Source organism: Podarcis gaigeae (assembly GCF_964106915.1).
Source record: "Podarcis gaigeae genome assembly, chromosome: 1".
NCBI lineage: Eukaryota > Metazoa > Chordata > Lepidosauria > Squamata > Lacertidae > Podarcis > Podarcis gaigeae.
In genome coordinates, this window is record NC_139678.1 from 33,116,557 (window position 1) to 33,136,787 (window position 20,231).

A 20,231-nucleotide genomic window follows, 5' to 3' on the forward strand; every position below is an offset into this window, starting at 1 on the left:
GGCCAATTTAAGGTGGGCATAGGGACATAGGAAGCTGTGTTATACTGAGTCAGACCATTAGTCCATCTACACTCACTGGCAGGGGATCTCCAAGGTCTCTCCCTTGGTGTCTCTCCCAGTCCTACCTGGATATGTTGGGAGATTGAACACTGCTTCCCCACAAGCTGGCTTTTACTTGAACTGGGGTGTGGTAAATGGGCCCCCGCCGCTTGCCCCTCCCTCACCTGCCTTTGCAGGTTTCTGGAGCAGGGCTGGCAGACCCGTTACTTTTACAGAATCAGGACAAAACAGAACCGGTAATGCTGCCACCACTCCCTTGATCTCGGGGAACCCAGACCTACAGACCCAGGGAGAAGGCTGTGCCCCGTTATTGCTGGTTAAGCCCACCTTTTTTTTTTTACACTCCTTGCCAGTCCTCCTTATCCAAGGGGGAAATTCCCTTGTGGTGGAGTTCCCATTACACAGGATCTGATCCCCATACGCTGCTGTGGGAGAAGATGTTAGGCATGCCTTCAGCCTTGTGATGTGCCTCTGCTGCCAGCTACCCACTTCCCCAAGGCAAGTGGGGGCGGGCGGGCTTGGGAAAGGGAAGGGGTAGCAGGGAAATATGAACAGCAGTTTCACTGGGACATTGTGAGTGAGTGTTACAAACGCCCCCCCAAACCAGTTTACTTACTTTATTTCCCCCCGCCCAAATAATATTTATTATTTTCAGTAGATAAACATAGTAAAGGGGGGAAAAGATTAACAATAAAAACAAGCAAAGGATAAAAGAAAAAGAGAAAAAAGAAAAAAGATACATACAGCATATTACCACTTAAGTAATTAAAATTAAGTACCATCCATCTTCATAAACATAGAATCTCTTCCATCTAAATTTCTTAGTAATTATATGTAGCAGTTTCCAATATCAGTATTTCAAAAGACCATATCACAGTCCTAATCATATTACATAGCTTTCCTTATCATACATTTTCTTATTTATAAATTTAATTCCATTTTAATCCTAGGCCTAATTGTTTCTTTCAAGTGGTTACATATCTTTAATATTACAATATTTATTCAAATAGTCTTTAAATTTCTTCCAGTCTTCTTGATGTTCCTCTTCTTTCTGGTCGCGGATTCTCCCGGTGAGATCAGCCAGCTCCATAAACTCCATCATCTTCATCAGCCATTCTTCTGTCGTTGGTAGTTCTTGTGTTTCCAATTTATTTACTTTAATAGTTAATTTGAGCATTATTTTTAATGGAAATACAGACTATAAACCAGAATAGGCCACCTGTGGTCCTCCAACTATTGCTAGACTCCAATTCCCATCATCCAACCCAAAGACCAGGCTGGTGGGAGCTCATGAGAGTTGGAGTCAACATCTGGAGCGCTGCAGACCCCCATCTCTGATATATACAAACCATGCTGTTGTTTATTGTATCAGCACAAGCCCAAACCCTAGCTGTATGGGAGCAGTATTTGGTGACTAAAGCCCATGAGCAGCAAAAATAGTTTCCTTTCACTTATGATGATTTAGTCCTTTAAAGAAATCATTACTCTTTTCATTATATTAATATGCTCATATTAGTACATATATGAGATAAGCTCAAAATGAAAGTATTTCTAAACCATGACAAAAAACACACTGAGGGAATCCAAGCAACACTTAACTTCAGTGAAAAACCCAGGTTCAGGCTATAGCAAGCCTTTGTTTGAAAGGAAACCATGCTTCATAGAAGCTCTGCTTTAAGGTCTGGTGATCAGCCTTGATCTGTTCTTCTGCACCTAATATTCTGCACTAATATTCTAGAATTATTCTGAGGATTAAAAAAAAACCAGATGAAGTGAGCACCGGCCCTACCATTAGGCAGAATGAGATAATTTCCTCAGGTTGCTGGTTCTGGGTGGTGGAACAACAGTGGCTTCATCTCAGCCATTATCCTGTGTAACCTCGACATTATATTGAGCTGGGGTATTGTTTAAGGACTATTTTTGGGGGGTGCAGTTGTTGTTGCTGCTATTATTAATATTATTAATAAATAATAGTAATATGATTTGTTTTTATTTTAGATCTTACAATTTATCTGGAAATAGTTCCATTTGGTTATGTATTTTTTGATGTTTTATTTATTGTTTATGATTTTCTGTTGTAATTTCCCCCCCATGTTCTAAACCACCTTGAGCATGGTTTGAACTATAGAAAGGCAGCATACCAATAAAATTATGTATGTATGTATGTATGTACCGATGGGACGCAGGTGGCGCTGTGGGTTAAAGCCTCAGCGCCTAGGACTTGCCGATCGAAAGGTCGGCGGTTCGAATCCCTGCGGCGGGGTGCGCTCCCGCTGCTCGGTCCCAGCGCCTGCCAACCTAGCAGTTCGAAAGCACCTCCGGGTGCAAGTAGATAAATAGGGACCGCTTACCAGCGGGAAGGTAAACGGCGTTTCCGTGTGCGGCTCTGGCTCGCCAGAGCAGCGATGTCACGCTGGCCACATGACCCGGAAGTGTCTCCGGACAGCGCTGGCCCCTAGCCTCTTAAGTGAGATGGGCGCACAACCCCAGAGTCTGTCAAGACTGGCCCGTACGGGCAGGGGTACCTTTACCTTTACCTTTATGTATGTACCGTACGTATGTATGTATTCTCCTCAGATCTATGTTACCATAGGCTTGTCATGCATCTGCTGAATGAGACTGCTGTCCCCAAATGCAAAGAAGGATGCTATCCCATTGTCAGCACTGAAGTAAAATTTGACAGCTAGTCGAGTAAGCTTCTGTAGATGGAACGGGGGTGGAGGAGACAGAATATTGTCTTTTGCCTCAGGCAGCAAAATGTATTGGGATGGCCCTGGATGAAGACATAGAGTAACTCCTTCCCATGAGCTGTTAGGCAAGGACAAGAATGCAAATCAAACTTTTATGGCTTGGAAGAAAATTTTGTCTCAAGTGTCTGTTTTCTTGGCAGACATATGGAGAGGCATTTTCTACAGTATTTTTTATTTTTTACAAAATCTCTCCTCATACTGGCTGCAGAGGATCATGTTTGTGTTGTATCTCTGCATGTCTTCTGTATAAAAGCAGATAATCATTTAGTCATGCCCAATGAGCTGCTATTTATGTTGGCTTTGTGACGGGTCTTCTGATGAAGCCAGATGGTTGTAAACCAGCTTGTGGAATCACTGTGCATTACATGAGCCTGATGCTAATCTACCCTAGTCTAGCTCAAAATGAAAAGTCAATTACAGTGAGTTGATTTTAGTTTATTATATCATCTGCATTGTAAGTTTGGACAGGAGCCTAAAGGCCTTTGGAGACATTTGGCCTGTTTTGAAGAAATATGGAATGATAACAACAATAACTATGGTGCTGTACAGCTAAGATTAATTGACATTATTTCCTTGCATGCCAAGATGGCAGCTCTTCTTTGCTAGGGCTGGAACGTTTTGACTGATCAAAAGAACACAGATAAAGAAAACATTTCAAAAAGGGAATGAAACTTGCTGAGGCAGGTTGGCTGTTCAAAGAACACATTGTAAGGTGTTTGAAAAATAAAATCTACAAGGACTGTGACATTACGTAGTGTGTGTGTCACCGCTAATCTAGACAGACAAGTCCTGATTAAAAAAACAGCAGAAGGGACCTCTAGGGTTGGCTTTTGATGGAAAGGACTGGGAAAGTTCACAACAAAAATCTCCAGGCACTGGCTGGAGTAGGGTGGGGAAACTGTGGCTCTCCAGATGTTGTTGGATTACACAACTCCCGTTAGCCATGCTATCTGGAAGTGATAGGATTTGGAGTCAAACAACAACTGGATTTGGATCTGGGGAACTGATCTTCAAATTCCTGATCAACTATGAAGCTCCTTGGCTGATCATGAGGAAATAGTAATAATAATAATAATAATAATAATAATAATAATAATAATAATAATAATAATAATAATATATTATTTCTACCCCACCCATCTAGCTGCGTTTCCCCAGCCACTCTGGGCAGCTTCTAACAGAAGGTTAAAAATACATTAAAACACCAGTCATTAAAAACTTCCCTAAACAGGGCTGCCTTCAGATGTCTTCTAAATGTCATATAGCTGTTTATTTCATTGACATCTGATGGGAGGGCATTCCACAGGGAGGGTGCCACTACCAAGAAGGCCCTCTGCCTGGTTCCCTGTAACTTCGCTTCTCACAATGAGGGAATCACCAGAAGGCCCTCGGCGCTGGACCTCAGTGTCTGGGCTGTATGATGGGGGTGGAGACGCTCCTTCAGGTATACTGGACCGAGGCTGTTTAGGGCTTTAAAGGTCAGCACCAACACTGTGCTCGGAAACATACTGGGAGCCAATGTAGGTGTTATGTGGTCTAGGCAGCCACTCCCAGTCTAGCTGCCGCAGTGATTCTCTCCCTCTCCCTCTCTTTCTTACCTACCTCAAAAGGAGGCAAGAATGGCATGTGGCCTCGTCAGGACATTTGGAGAGAGAAAAACCACCATAACTAATAGTATATTAAAATGCTTAACATAAGAAGAGGCCTGCTGGATAACAGCAAAAGCTATTTCTTCCAAATGCTTTGGGAAGTGAGTGCTTTTAATGAAAGGGCTGGCGCCACACTGTTTTATTATAGTTATTTGCATGGTTCTAATAAATTTTATATATGTATATAGTTTTACTTCTACCAATATTTAATTGCTTCTTAATTATTGTTTTTTCTATGTTTATAGTGGTTCTCATTTTTATATGTCAGCTGAGGGAAGGCAGAGTATAAATTATTATTATTATTATTATTATTATTATTAGTTTGTGACTGATAAACATCCATGCTGAATGTATAGGACCTGATGGGATGGAGATAGTGTGCATTCATCCCCCTTTCCACAGGTAACAACTGTCATATGATTGTGCTGTAGTGGTTAAGAGAGGTAGATTCGTAATCTGGGGAACCGGGTTTGATTCCCCGCTCCTCCACATGCAGCTGCTGGGTGACCTTGGACCAGTCACACTTCTCTGAAGTCTCTCAGCCCCACTCACCTCACAGAGTGTTTGTTGTGGGGGTGGAAGGGAAAGGAGAATGTTAGCTGCTTTGAGACATCTTAGGGTAATGATAAAGCAGGATATCAAATCCAAACTCCTCCTCCTCATTATTAATTATCTACATCATTATGCAGAATATGTAGCTTCTATGCACATATTGTTACGTGGATTATGACAAGCTAGGCACTTTCCATGATTTTCTCGACATATAAATACTCTCCATGAAGCAAAACCATAATGTTGAAAAAGTCCTTGAACTTCCTGCTTCACTCAGAAGCTGTGCATGAAGTGTTGGGTGGGGGCTGTCGTGAATATTTTAGTTAGTAACTAGTCCATATGACATGAGTTTGAGCATATGTCCATAGAAATGAAAATTCAGATAAAAGCACCTCTAAGCAATGTGGCCTTGTAAGCAAGGGAAATTGGGACATGTAAATGCTTTCTGCCTGTATATTTGGAAGTGCAAATCAATTCAGACAGCATCTTGCACCTGCAGTTATATTTGCCTACAAGTGAGCTTATTTAGACATTGAGGTTATTTTTTTAAAGTGCAAATTTGGTACTTTTAAGTAATCTAAAATGCAGTCACCAATAAGTGGAAATGCAGAAGTGTTTGCAAACTCCATTGCTGTGTGTATTGAATTAAGGTAGCCAGAATGATAAAATAATATATACAGTCATCTTTACTGCCTTTGGGGCTTTTTATTTAAAAGTAAGGTGGGAAATAGTACTCTACTAATTAAGTCTCCACAGTGGCTGTATGTAGATATGCTGATGCAAAAAATAAAATAAAATACTTCTCTCCAGCAAAGGCTATCAATCTGCAATGAAACTGATTCCTTCCTAATCTGTTCTTTTGTGATGATATTAAATAGCTTAATTCTGTGTCATGTTGTCATTACACTCAGCATACAATTGCAAAGGTTTGTCTTTGGTGACGTCAGAGAAAAGAACAAATTGCTGTCATCCTCTCTCATAACAAAAGTTTCAAATGCATTTTCTCACATTTTTCTGCGTGAATAGACCTAGGTGTGGTGCAATATTTAACCAGTGACTGTTTCCTGATGTACCTGTTATGCAAAGGAAAGTTCTGTTAGCAAAAGGCCAGAAAAGAATCCTTCTATAATTTTTGCCCTAGTGTTTGGACAGCTAAAAATGCCTGCTGAACGTTCATCCAGTTCTGACAATCTGAGTCATAATGAGACATTTTTCTAGTTTATAAGCTTTGGGGAAATTTCTTCTGGCTTGCCTATAACTGTTTTCTATTGTAAACAGAAAGGCAGGGAAAAGCCAAGTGGGGTGTTTGTGTATTTGTGTGGCACAGACAGTGGAAATTAAAAAGGTAGCACAGACAGTAGAAATTAACACCATAATGAATATATCCTCCAATTTTTGTATGGGACAAAATGCGCTCTGTAGCAGTCCTTCCTTAGCTAGCGCCCTGCCCTATTTCAACATGTTGAGATCTTTTGGCTCAACCCTATTGATTTCAAATATAATTTTTGTTCAGTTTTTCATACCCTGGTTATTTTAGTGCATTGGCAACCCATATCAGGACTTGGATGCATGCTTTTCATGTAACATGTAGTCCACCCATGAGTCAGGTAGCATTGCATCCATGCTGACTCTGTGGCAGACTCAAAAGGTCTTGAGAACAACGGGGATAATGGGAACCATAAAACTAACATATCTACCCCCACCATATATATTTGGCTGGTCATCAGCTAGGAACATAGGAAACCGTTGTACCAATAGATACATTTCCTAGCTAGTTACTATTTACAGGTATAACCAGTTAATCGTTCTGTCAGATAACCAGTACTACGGGTTGCCTAGGGCTGAAAAACTAATAAGCTCCAGATTCTGTCAAGATCTGCTCACACTCCTTGATTTTACCTTGACACCACACTTCATCTACCAGATTTTACAATGGTCCCACCCCAGATCTGCCAGATTCCTCCAAGATCCACCTCCTGACTGTCAGGTTTTATCCTGGGTCTACTTCCTAACCCAGACAATAAGGTCTGTACTTTAAAAACACATGCACCAGAGACTGGCAACCCTACTGATATACCTAATACATTGAAATTGACCCATAGTATTCACAATAAGAGGAAACCAAGATGACAGGACTCAGTTCTATTGTTCAATGTATTATTACAACACAATACACCCACTGCCGTTTTCTTTTCTGAGGAAGTAAGAAAAAATCTATAAGCTGAAATTCAGTACAAGATGTGGATTTCTGAACCACTAATGAATACTCTGCATTTGCTGCAGAGTACACAGCTGAGGTCATAAGACCCATCTTCCCTCTAGCCTTTACCCAAAAAAACCATACTTGGCTACAAAAAATATGTAGATAGAGTACTGCAGGCTAGAGGGAATAAGATTTGAATTTAGTTTGTATACTTTTTAAAAAACAACAACACACCAGGCAATTGTTTCCAGTTTCGCTTTCTGTTGCTTGAAGAGAGGACAGTGTTCTCATCTTTCTTTCTCTTGCTGAATCTATTTATAGGTGTGTTGTGAACAGAACAGGCAGCCAAAAATTAGCAAGGGTTTTGAGCAAGAGATTGAGGGGTGATTAATAACTGTGGAAGGGAGACTCGTTTCTCTGCAAAAATAACAAAGTCACATATGATGATGGCGCGCAACTACTACTTAATCTGACCCATATGTTGTAAATATGGCCATGACTGTCATTCCAAATAAATTAGATTGATGCTGATTATTCATCCGTTTGTTGGCCAACCCAGTGGTTCCTGAGCCAGTTCTGAGCTGGAATCTTCCAAAGTAGTCTAAAAATATATTTCATTAACATCCTCACTGCCTTAGATTGATCTCCTTTTGCACAGTATATGTGTCCTTCTCCTTGGGCTGCCCTAAATGTCTTTATTCTGGGAATTTAGAAAGCCAGTGTGATGTAGTGGTTAGTGTGCTATATTAAGATCTGGGAGACTTGGGTTCAAATCCCCACGCAGCCAGGAAGCTCACAAGGTGACTATGGGCCAGTCACTGTCTCCCAGCCTAATATGCCTCACAGAGGCGAGGTGAGGATAAAATTGGGAGGGGAAGAAGCATGCATGCTGCCTTGAGCTCTAAGGAGGAAAGGAATAAGTAATAAAGTTACTATTTTAATGGGCATATTATAGCATGAGTATTATGTAATGTGTATACTTTTCCTGAGTATAACTTCTCTTTGCATTCAGTGGAGCACAGTAGACATGCTGTCATATTTTCCTATTTTGCTATCTGATATTGAATGTGAAATTTTGAATACAGAATTCAGTTTTGCATTTTAAATGTGAAATTTCGCCTTTAAAATGGTTGGCATTTATTTGTTGATTTGACACACATTCAATATGAAAGCCACTATTCAATTAAATTATTGCACTGATGCAAGGATTAGTACTAATGCAACAGTATTTCTTCCCTCTCCTCACCCTGTGCATGCTCCTCACTATTGCCAAATGGGCTCCGCAAGGCTGGGGAACCCCCAGAACAGATTTATGGGGTGGGTGGGGGATGGGAGAGAACATTCCATTGTGCTAGGAGAAAACCTTGCACTGACAGAACTCTCACCTTAGTGTCATGTTGAGTACAATCCTGTATTTCACTTGCTGTTGAATATCACATGCGGTCAAATACTAACAATTGGGAAACACTTGCCTGCGAGCGCTCCAATTAGAGAACAGCCTTTACCAAAGGCGTCATGGGTTTTGAAGACACTCGAACTCAGGACGAAAGGGAGAAACATGGTAAGAGGAAGGCACGCTTGACAAACCCTCACCATGATCAACTCCCACCCAGAAACCAATGTCCCCACTGTGGAAGGACGTGTGGATCCAGAATTGGTCTCCACAGTCACTGGCAGACTCATTGTTAAAACCGTGTTTATGGAAGACAATCTTACTCGACTACGAGTGATCGCCAAAGAAGAAGATTCTTTTATGACAGCCAACAAATACTGTCTGATACTAATGCCAATTGGCCTGATTAGATAGAAGGGTCTGATGACTTCTGTTTCAGTGTATCTGAAGAAGTGTGCATGCACATGAAAGCTTATACCTAAAACTACTCAGTTGGTCTCTAAGGTGCTACATTATAATTTTTAAATTCTTTTGGAAGGATTCTTTTAAAGACTTTCTTAGATCATACAACTTTTTTGAAGACTTGATTCTTTTAAGGGAGTTTTTAGGTTTTTAAGAAGAGTCTTTTAAACTATCTTTTTAAAGAATTGTTTTAATTTATTTTGACTACGGTAGACCAGCACAGCTACCTACTTGAAGCCAATTGGTCTGATACTGTTTGATACTAGTGCCATTGCATAACATAACTATTATTGCACGTCTGCAATCAGATATGGTCAAATATTGAAAGGAAATACAGGACATCAGAAACAGGCATCAAATATTCAACGAATATTTCGTAAATTTGAACAGAATATAGAGAGTATGTGCAGAATGGAATGGATATCAAACATATTCCTTAGTTTGATGTAGAATAGCACCATGTCTGACGATGCTGAATGCCAAGTACGCAGAGTATTATAGCTGAAAGTACTGGAATACCAAACAGCAATGCACAATACACAAACCTTTTAGCATTAGGTATGCGTTCAACTGTGTTTGATTAACTTCTGAAGAGGCATTTTGTATACTTTAAAAGAAAGGATTACATTCATTTTCACTATAATCCCTTTGCTTATAAATTTCCTAAGTGACTATCTGCAAATTGAGATGTACTTCAACTTGGCCTACATACAGCTAGTAATGAGTGGAATGGTATTAAAAAGAACCCACAGCAAACTGTTTTGTTTTTTTTAACTTGTAAATAATGTGTGGTTTATCTAGGCTGTGGTCAGACATTTTGAAAGCAGCAATATAGGAAATGTATTGCTAACTATAGAATAGCCTGTGAACTAATCTTGCAGATGTTAAAAGTACACATCACAGATGCTTGCCTATATTCCTTGATAATATATCATGTCAGTGATGCACCAATTTCCCTTGAATTTGGATGTTTTTAAGATTGAGATCTGTTAAGGTTAAACTAGATATACTACCTAATATCTCCCCACAAAGAATTTATAAAAACGGTAGCAGTAATTGACTTTTAAAATTACAGTAGTACCTCGGTTTACTAACTTAATCCATTCCGGAAGTCCGTTCTTAAACTGAAACTGTTCTTAAACCGAGGCGCACTTTCCCTAATAAGGCCTCCTGCCACTGGTGCCCTTCCACTGTTCGGATTCCGTTCTTAGACTGAGGTAAAGTTCTCAAACCGGGACACTATTCCCGTTTTGTGGTGTTTGTAAACCAAATCATTCTTAAACAGGACTGTTCTTAAACCAAGGTACCACTGTATCATCGTTGTCCATAATGTTAGTAGTGGCAGCAATAGTAATAGCTATGCTGTTCCATTAAAATAAATAAATACAAAAGCAACAGCGGTATACCTTTCCAATAAAAACAACAACAGTCCCTTCCCATTTCTAATGAAGTGAACCCAACCTAATAAGAAAATATTTTAGCTGAATTTAATAAAAGGTATCTTACCAATGTTATTTTGTTGTTGTTTTGTAGTAGTAGTAGTATTAAATAATAATACAGTGGTACCTTGGTTTTCGAACATAATCTGTTCTGGAAGACAGTTCGACTTCTGAAACGTTAGAAAACCAAGGTGCAAAGGGCAGTCTGCAAATTTAATTGAGAAACACCTAGCAGAAGCCATTCAACTTCTGAGGCATATTCAAAAATGGATGCATTTACTTCCTGGTTTCGGTGTTCGAAAACCAAAACGTTCAACTTCTGAGATGTTCAAAAACCAAGGTACCACTGTAATAGATCCAGCAGAGGAGGGAGATTTTTTTTGTCTACTCCCTGTTGCCCTACAGCCCCCTGTGACCCCCCCTTGCTGTTCTAAAAAGTCCCCCAACCCTGTAGATTAACTTTTCAGGGGAAAGGAAGAATTTGTGAATGTCACAACCCTGCTTCACTTGCACCAGCAGAGCATCTCCGTGAGCAGAATTCCACCCATTGTAAACCTGGATCCATCATCAAAATTGCATCCAGGTTGATTGTTTCCCCCTTTAATGAATCATAAATTATTATTTCAGCACTGTATGGGAATCAGAGAGAGAAAGAGGGGGAGGGAGAGAAAGGGGGGGAAGAGAGAATAATTTTTGAACTTATTTGCAACACGGTAATAAACATACAAAAACAATAGCCCCCTCCATCCCCCACCAAGCACCCTGGCGTCAGCTTATGAAAATTAATTTAAATCCAGGTGCCACAATGCAAATATCCATAGAAGCACTCCTATGATTTACTCAGATATGCACTTTGCACTGTGTGGTGTATTTTTAAGAGCACTCATCCAGTGTTGCCAAACTGAAAAAGTATTTCTAACATCAGTAATACTGTACATTTCACACCAAACATTCTGTGCATCTTCACTGGCAGAACTCTGCAACTCATCTAAATCCAGTGAACCCCTGATTCATGCAGGGCAAGGGAACAGGGCCCTAAAGGTACTTTCTGTCATTGTTTCAATTACAGAAGTATGTGGGTAACAGGCTTGGATTTGACAGCAACTGAAGAAAGAGGATATTATATGCATGCCTTCAATCAGCTTTGTATTTGATCCTTAAAGGGAAAATTATGTGAGAGACAGGGGAGGAAAACAACAAACTAAGCAAGATCCCAATTTCAATATAATTTGGAGAAAATAACTGATTTGGGTTGGACATGTTGCCAAAATGGATGACTCAAGGCTTCCAAACAAGAAATGGAAACCAGAAGGGTGCCTAAAGCCTTAAAGAAGAACAAATTGGGAAGATATGATTGACTGTAATGTTTCAAAATCAACTATTGCAAAGACGAATTTGGGTGGCTGCCCAGAACACAATTGAATGGTGATGTTCATTTAGATGCTTAATGCTGAAACAAAATAATGCATTTTAACTGTGCTTCGGTTAAAGCTGCAGCTGTTAACTCTTTCCATTTCGTTAAACATTTAGAGATGTGGTGACACTTTCTTGTCTTCCCTTTCATGCTGAAATTCGGAACACTTATCTGTATCACTGGTGGTGCTGTCCTCTTCCTTGAACAATAGCAAAAATGAAGGAGAATATAGAAGGGAGAATCCTAGAATTTGTTGTGGGATCTTGAGCCCTATCCATATCTTGAGCGCATTGCTGCCCTCATCACCATCTCTGTTGTCCTCCATGAGTTGGAGGGATAACTGCTAAAATGGGAGGCCTTATTTTTACCCACAAAGGTTCCTTGCACAATTTAGAACTCCCAACTTCTAGGCGTCTAAATCACACAGGGACCCAACACAAGCAGAGTAGTCTACTCACTGCAGATGTTCTGCCCCCAGCACACCAAAGGGAGCTGTGGGACTGGTGGTGCTGGCACACAGGAAGAGCTGAGATCGGAGGCCACACCTCATGTTTACACCCCCATGTGATGATAGTTGGGGGGGGGGATTGCCTGAATGTCATTGCTACTAATGCTGTAGCCACTATATTCTTATTAAGTATAAATTTATCAGAATTGTGTTTTCGTCAGAGGCAGAGATGGTCTCTTTCTTTACTTTCAGGCAGAAAAGAAGTATTTCCTCCCTTCAGAAGCCAAGTACTAATCACTTGTCCCTTGCCTTTACATTTGCTTCTTTCTTTATGCCCACTTTAGTTAGGTGCCATAAAATAACTACTGCAGGACACTTGTATGCATTCAGCATGGCATGGCCCTACCATTAGACAGAGTGAGGCAGCTGCATATATTATATATTATTATATCATATGATACTTTATTATTATAGAGATACTGCTAACTTTAATGAAACCCCAAACCCACTAAGTTAAGAAGAAAAGAAAGGGGAGGCGGGGGAACCAGATTTGGAAATAAATTAGGGAGTTACTTGAAGAACAAATTAGAGGGAAAGTAACTGACATCCCCCCCCCCCCCGCAAATTATTATTTTTTAAAAAATACCATGTTGAAATGTAAATATTGAGCTGGCTTTTCATAAAGTAATGGTTTAAATCTAGAGTTTAGACAAGCTTCACAGTTTTTTCTGAATCTCCCCTCCTCACTGCAGTCTCTTGCACGGTCACATTCCAGAGAGTCCTCTGACCCTTTGGACAGGAGAAAGCTCAATTGACTGCACCAGAGAACAGAAATAGAGAAGCCCAACAAAGATGACCAACAGAAATGAATCCTGTAACAATACACAACACCATCACTTGAATTTAATTCTTCCTCTATGTCACATTCTTAGATTCTATTTATAACTCTGCGCACCAACATTTCAGCATAAACCTTCATAATGAAACTTTGATAAATAATAATAATAATAATAATAATAATAATAATAATAATAATAAAGCTTTGATCAGTAATATTTTGTGGGCCTAATACAATTGTGGATGGAGGATATATTTGATTCAGTTCACAGTTTAATTTGAACTGATCCCTTCTAATGTGAACTGACCTACCTAATTTGCACTTTTCTGAATGTAAAGTGAAATACAGCTATCCTTTGAAATTCACACATCCCTGAATTTTGTGGGGCAGTTCTCCAACCAAAAAAAGTATACAAAAATGCGTAGACCGAGGGGAAGTTTGCATAAAATGTAGGTATTCATGAAAATAACAATCACAGATGGATATATGAGATATATGAGGAGAAATGATCACTAAAATCTCTGAGATCATCTATAGGAGTGATTGGTTGTCCCCCAGGTTGGCAAGGCTTATCAGCACAAAACGGAGCCTTCAGTGTCATTGGCCCAGTCTAATGGAATGCCCTTCCAATAGAGATTCAGCATGGGTCTTCAGTATTCATTTTTTAATTTTTGCTAAAACTGTTCTATGCCACCAAGGTTATACTGACTATTAAGGGGATTGTTATCTGATAACCTGTGATCTACGATTTTGGTTTCTTATGTGTTTTTTCTTGATTGATTGATTGATTGATTGAGTGTGTGTGTGTGTGTGTGTGTGTGTGTATACATATTTTTAATGAAGATATGGTATGCATATTAAAAATACATAAATAAAATGCTGGTGTATTTTCATGATACGTTCATGAAGCTGCTGAGAAAATGTGGCAACTTGGACATAAGACAAGGAAAAAACTGACAGATGATCATATCTACAAAAACATAAAATGAAATAGATGGTGCAAAAAAAAATGACAGTGTTTTTGTGTGGTTGTCTTCTGACACATGCTCATGCGTATGAATAAAGATTTCTCTTCTGAAGCCCTAAAATCTACTGCTTGAAACAGCTGTCCCAGCTTACCTCCCAGCAAGGTTGCTTCTGCAGAAATATCTGTAAGGACACGACTCGCATCACAGGATATCCTGGTTATATCTTGGGCAGTTTTTGGTTTTTGTTGCTCACAGCTCATGTGCTTTCCATTATTTGCTGTTTCCTATGTTCCTAGATCAAATGCACATTTTCTTTTTCCTCTCTCCACATGCACTGACTTGGTCTGTCTCTTGAGGGGCACAAGTAGACTTCAGGTTGAACCCTTGTAATGCAGGGCCAAAGTCAATTCATAGAAGTTTGAGGTGCAGACAAGACAGATCCGGTGTGTCTTACACAAGCTACGATCCATTGATGACAAGTCATACAGACCTTCTGGAGGCAAGGTGTTTGAGGGAGAGAATTTAATAGAAATCTGATTTTCAGCAAGGCAGGTGATGAGCTGGGTCTGTTGTGCCTTACCAGCTCACTTACGCTTACCATCTGCTTTCACTCCTTCCTTTAAACAAAATCTATTCAAGCTACATGTAATTCCTCTAGCCATGCCGGATACAAAATGGTGGCAAAGACCCACATGAGGATTGTATAAGAGTACTCAAATTAAAGGGGGTGGGGTGGGGAGAGCTCACATTCATATGTTCTGGATATGTTTAGGGGTCTTACTAGACCACAAGCTTAACATGAGTCAACAGTGTGATGCAGCAGCAAAAAAAAAAGCAAAGGCTATTCTAGGCGGCTTCAAAAGATGTATAGTGTCCAGATCAAGGGACATAATAGTCCCTGGTCTATTCTGCCTTGGTCAGACCACACCAGGAATACTGTGTTCAGTTCTGGGCACCACAATTTAAGAAGAATGTTGACAAGCTGGAACGTGTGCAGAGGAGGGCAACCAAGATGATCAAAAGTTTGGAAACTAAGCCTCATGAGGAACGCTTGAAGGAGCTGGGTATTTGTTGGGAGTGTGTGCAGGAGTCAGGCCCTGACCGGTAGGGCTTAGCAGGACTGGGGCTTTCCTAAGTTTGCTCTCAAGAGGCAAGGTGCCGCTGCACAGGTGAGGCCGATTGGTAACTCACAGCACCTGGTGGCAAGAGCCAGGAAGGGATATAAAGTCAGCATTTCCCTTTGGCTCTTTGTCACAGCAACATGCTTCCTGCCTTGGGCTTCTTGCTTCCTGATCCTCGGACCCTTGGCTTCTTGACCCCTTGTTTTCTGACCCTTGGACCCTGGGCTTCCTGACTCCTGGCTTCCACACTCTCGTTCCTGCTCCCACCCCGCCATCTTGCCCCCAGTCCTGATGTCCTCAACCGCCCGTAAACTGGACCGTGACAGTATGTTTAGCCTGGAAAAGAGGAGACTGAGAGGAGATATGATAGCAGGCTTCAACTAACTAAAGGGCTGTCACATGAAGGATGGAGCAACCTTGTTTTCTCCTGCTCTGGAGGCTAGGACCTGAAGCAATGGATTCAAGTTACAAGAAAGGAGATTCTGACTAGACATCAGGAAGAACTTTCTGACAGAAAAAGCTGTTCCACAGTGCAATAGTCTACCTAATGAGGTGGTGAACTCTCCTTCCTTGGAGGTTTTCCAGCAGAGGCTGGATGGCCACCTGCCATGTGTGCTTAAATTGAGATTCCTGCATTGCAGGGGGTTGGACTAGATGACCGTCGGAGTCCCTTCCAAGTCTACAATTCTATGATTGGGAAAATATACACAAATCTAACTGTGAAATTAAGCCGCAACTGTTCCTGCAAATTGAATTAAATTTTGAAGGAGCCTTCTAAACATTCATTCTCCTCTCCCCTTTCATTCCCCTCTCCTCCAAATGATTGTATCTGTGTGTATGCACTAGCACTTTCTATTCATTAAAGATTATATTGAAAGTCTACCTACCTAGATAGTAAACAATTAATGAATGACTTTTCTTTCTGCATAAAATGTAGTATGGTTTGAATGTGGGACTAGGACCTAGAAGACAACAATTCAGTTCCCCAATCATTCTTGAAGCTCAGTGGGTGACTCGAGCCCCCCCCCTCAGCCTAATTTAATCTGTTGTGATAAATTTAGGTGGGAGAACCATATATATAGGGTTGCCATGTTTCAGAAAGTGATAATCTGGACACAAGTCTTGTGCTTTTTGTTTGCCAAACTTGTTGAGCTTTTTTAAAGGAAATTCCAACATGGGTTGCCATATGTCTGGATTTTGCCGTGCATTTAAGCAAGTTCCACCAGGACACTGTTTTTAAAAGGCAAATCCCAGCAATGTCAGGGAAATTCCAGACATATGGCAACCCTGCATATATGACACCTTGAGCTCCTTGGAGGAGGGGTAGGCTATAAATGTAATTATAAATTGTAATAAATACTAAGTCCCACTGGATAGTATCCAACTAAGTTTTACTTAGAGTAGACCCATTGAAACCACCATGTCTTAATTTTGATGTCTACTCTGTCATGTCTACTCTGAGTAGGATTATTATTGGATAGTATAGCTTCCAGCCCTAATCGATATACACTGTGTGTTGAATTTGTGTTTACTTTTTGCTTATTCTTTCAGAGGTGTAGACTCAGATTTGACCCATGTTCCTCAAATAATTCATTTCAGTTTTGTCCTCTTGAAGTCAGTGGCATTATCTCAGGATACGTAATTTAAGGACTGCAGCAGTAGTTACACAATCAGTATGAAAACAGACCTTCACTGTTGACAATAAGGGCTGTTCTGAATAATTAAGACTGCTTTGAGATTACTGTAGTTGTTTTATTCTGAAAAGAAAACAGGTTTGCCACTTGGCTAATGCTCATACAGTACATACCTGAATAACCTTTTCTTTTTCTTCTTTCAATAGATTGTTCGGTTTCTACAAAGGTATACTCCCTCCAATCTTGGCTGAAACTCCCAAAAGGGCAGTAAAGGTATTATTCCACTAATATAATTCACTATTGTTGCATAACATATGACAGGTAACATAGGAGATAACACCAGTAGCAACTGATGGGGCTGGGGCATTGTTTAGGTGTGTTTGTTGCTGCTATTATTGATATTAATGTTTTGTATCTTTATTTTTTTAGATCTTACTGTGATTTATGTGGAAATTGTTCAATTTGGCTGCACACTTTTTGATGTGTTTTATTTATGGTTTATTATTACTTTTGTTGTGTTTGTAATTATGCAAATCTTTTCACCTTGCAAGCTACTTTGAGCATGGTTTTTAGTATGGAAAGGTGGCATACAAATTAATTATGATTGTGATAGGGCAGTGGTATTCTGCTGACATTCTGCTGCCCTCATTGCTGCTGCTCACCAAGATGTTGAGGGGAAGAGAGAAGGCAGTGGTGAGGCTGGTGCGGTGCAAACCACTGGCAGACCCAATCTAGTTTTCCTGCCAGTGCATTTGCATGCAACGACCTCATCGCCCTCTTGCCTTCTACCTCCCAGTAAGCTATGGGCCTGTGGCCAGGGGAAGGTCAAATGAATACAGTGGTACCTCGGGTTAAATATGCTTCAGGTTACAGATGCTTCAGGTTACAGACTCCGCAAACCCAGAAATAGTACCTTGGGTTAAGAACTTTGCTTCAGGCTGAGAACAGAAATCATGCTGCGGCAGCGGGAGGCCCCATTAGCTAAAGTGGTGCTTCAGGTTAAGAACAGTTTCAGGTTAAGAACGGACCTCTAGAATGAATTAAGTTCTTAACCCGAGGTACCACTGTACTGCCACCCCACCAAGATGCCAACAACTAACAAGGACAATAACTATACTGTAACCAATAAAACGCTAGCACACATTTTTAAACCTGATTTTTTTCGGTTTCCAAATAGCACTGTGAAAATTCTGTGTGATTAAGAGCTTTTCACAAATGGGCTTTGTTTCTTTGTGTAAAACATTTGTTGCCTGCTTTCTCTGTGCTCAAATCTACTTTTTGCGAAACATAACGGAAACACCAAAATAAATTCTTAAAATCCTGGCTGTTTCAAATGATTTTAAAAAATGAAGAAATGAGGGGCTCGACCTGCCACCTAGTCAGAGAAACGTTATGTGTGAGCTGGAAAGATTCACAACCAGGATTCAGCTTCAGAAAACTGATGTGGGTGGCCAGCTGGCATATAACAGTAGGGCCAGGTGAAACTGCTGGTCCCATAAATTCTTTTTAAAAGGCAGGCCCTATGGATGTCTGGGGTCCTCCATGAAATAGATGGAGAGTTAAGCAAGTATTATACCATCTGGAATTTCAGATGAAGTCCTTTTTTCAGATTAGAACTCCATTAAGCTGAGTGTAGACCTCTTTACACATGTCTCACTGTATCTGAATTGATGGAATAGTAGTAGCCCTTCTCTACCTTTTCTTTTCTTTTCTTTTCTTTTCTTTTCTTTTCTTTTCTTTTCTTTTCTTTTCTTTTCTTTTCTTTTCATTATTAATGTTTTTATTGAGTAGTGAATGGTACACAGAATTAGGCAGCAGTATAAGGTACGAAAATGGAGAACCATTGTTGAATACACATCAGTAAAAATAAAAGTTGTCTTTGAATTCTTTCCAGATGCGAACCATTTTAATTTGGGCCTTCCCTTGAGGATACAGAACCTCCCCACCGTGTAACATGGATGATAGGGGAGGGCAAATACAAAAGGTTGACATAGCTTAAATACACACTGTGTCCAAATGCTCTTTCTTTGCAAAACCTCAGGCTTACCCTCGCATACTGGGTTAGACGTTCAGAGAGTACTATAGAGCACATTCTGTCCATCCACTCTTTAAAAGGAGAAACTTTCCTTATACTTCCTGTGCCGTGCAATCTGAAATTCAGTGGCCTGCTGGTAACCTTGCATTTCAGATAGAATTGTCTGGATTGCTTGCTAATCTTAGATTGAAAAGAGAAAAGAATGTGGAGTACTTGATTTAGATAAGGAAGCAGATTTTGTGGTTGCATGCATGTGAATGCACACACACACACACACACACACACACACACACAATGTTCAAACATCTGTTGATAAATACATGATGATTACAGACTAAGATTCCCCCCCACACACTATATTTATATATACAAAGTCCATCAGTATCTATAATTGGATGCTCACATAATTATGAGTCTATAAATTAGGAATTTTTATTTAAGTACAGATTGAATTAGGACAACTTGCTTGAGAGACCTTCCCTATGAGCTTTGTTTCAACACTAACGATACAATCCTCAGAAGAAATTCGCATTGAATTCAGTGGCACTTACTTCTAAGGAAATTGTAGATTTGTCCCAATTTACTAGGAAATAATTACCCAGAGAAGCGGGGGTGAATCACGAAACGTTTGTGTGTATGTGTGTGTGTGTGCGCGCGAACGCGCACACACGCACGCACTAGATGGCCCTTGGAATCCCTTAAAATTTGATACAATAATTCGAGTTGTATTGTGGTAATTTTCTACAGCTGCCTCCATACCTGCCATCCACATCTCGGGGAAACTTACAGAGAAAGGCTGCCTTGAATTATAAAACTGCTGCGCTGATAAAAGATCACTCAGATAAACAAACAAGGCCGAGTTCCTGTTCAGAAGAAAAATATAATTGTCTATTCCTTTGGTAAATCCATTTGCATGTAAAAATAAAGCCATTATAATTAAGGTAATATGTCACTTGGACGCCATGTGTCAAAGACAATTTCACTTTGAAGAGTTCAGATCCTTTGTCTGTCTGTCTGTGCCTCTTTCTGTCTTTCTCTGCCCGCCCCCCTTTCTGAAAGAAAGCTGGTAATTCTGAAGGATAAAAAGCCAAACTTTATAGCCCTGATTTAGTTTCGACTTAAAGAAAAGACATGAACAGTGCCAGTACAATGGTTAACAGATGATCTTGTTGGGCAAATACATATTTTGCATGTGTTCCTTCCCAGACATTTTTACCTTAATGTTATTGAGACATATGGTAAGTACTTTGACGTTTTTTCTCTCC

General features: G+C 40.2%; 1 protein-coding gene across 4 annotated transcripts in view; it reads left to right on the forward strand.

Moving 5' to 3' along the window:
* The window catches only part of SLC25A21 (solute carrier family 25 member 21), a 281,862-nt gene that overhangs the window by 240,698 nt on the left and 20,933 nt on the right, over positions 1–20,231 (forward strand). For all 4 annotated transcript variants that reach the window (XM_083741770.1, XM_083741772.1, XM_083741769.1 and 1 more), the window contains one exon: positions 17,138–17,204. In XM_083741770.1, the coding sequence (XP_083597896.1) occupies positions 17,138–17,204 (67 nt within the window). The remainder of the gene's footprint in view (positions 1–17,137; positions 17,205–20,231) is intronic.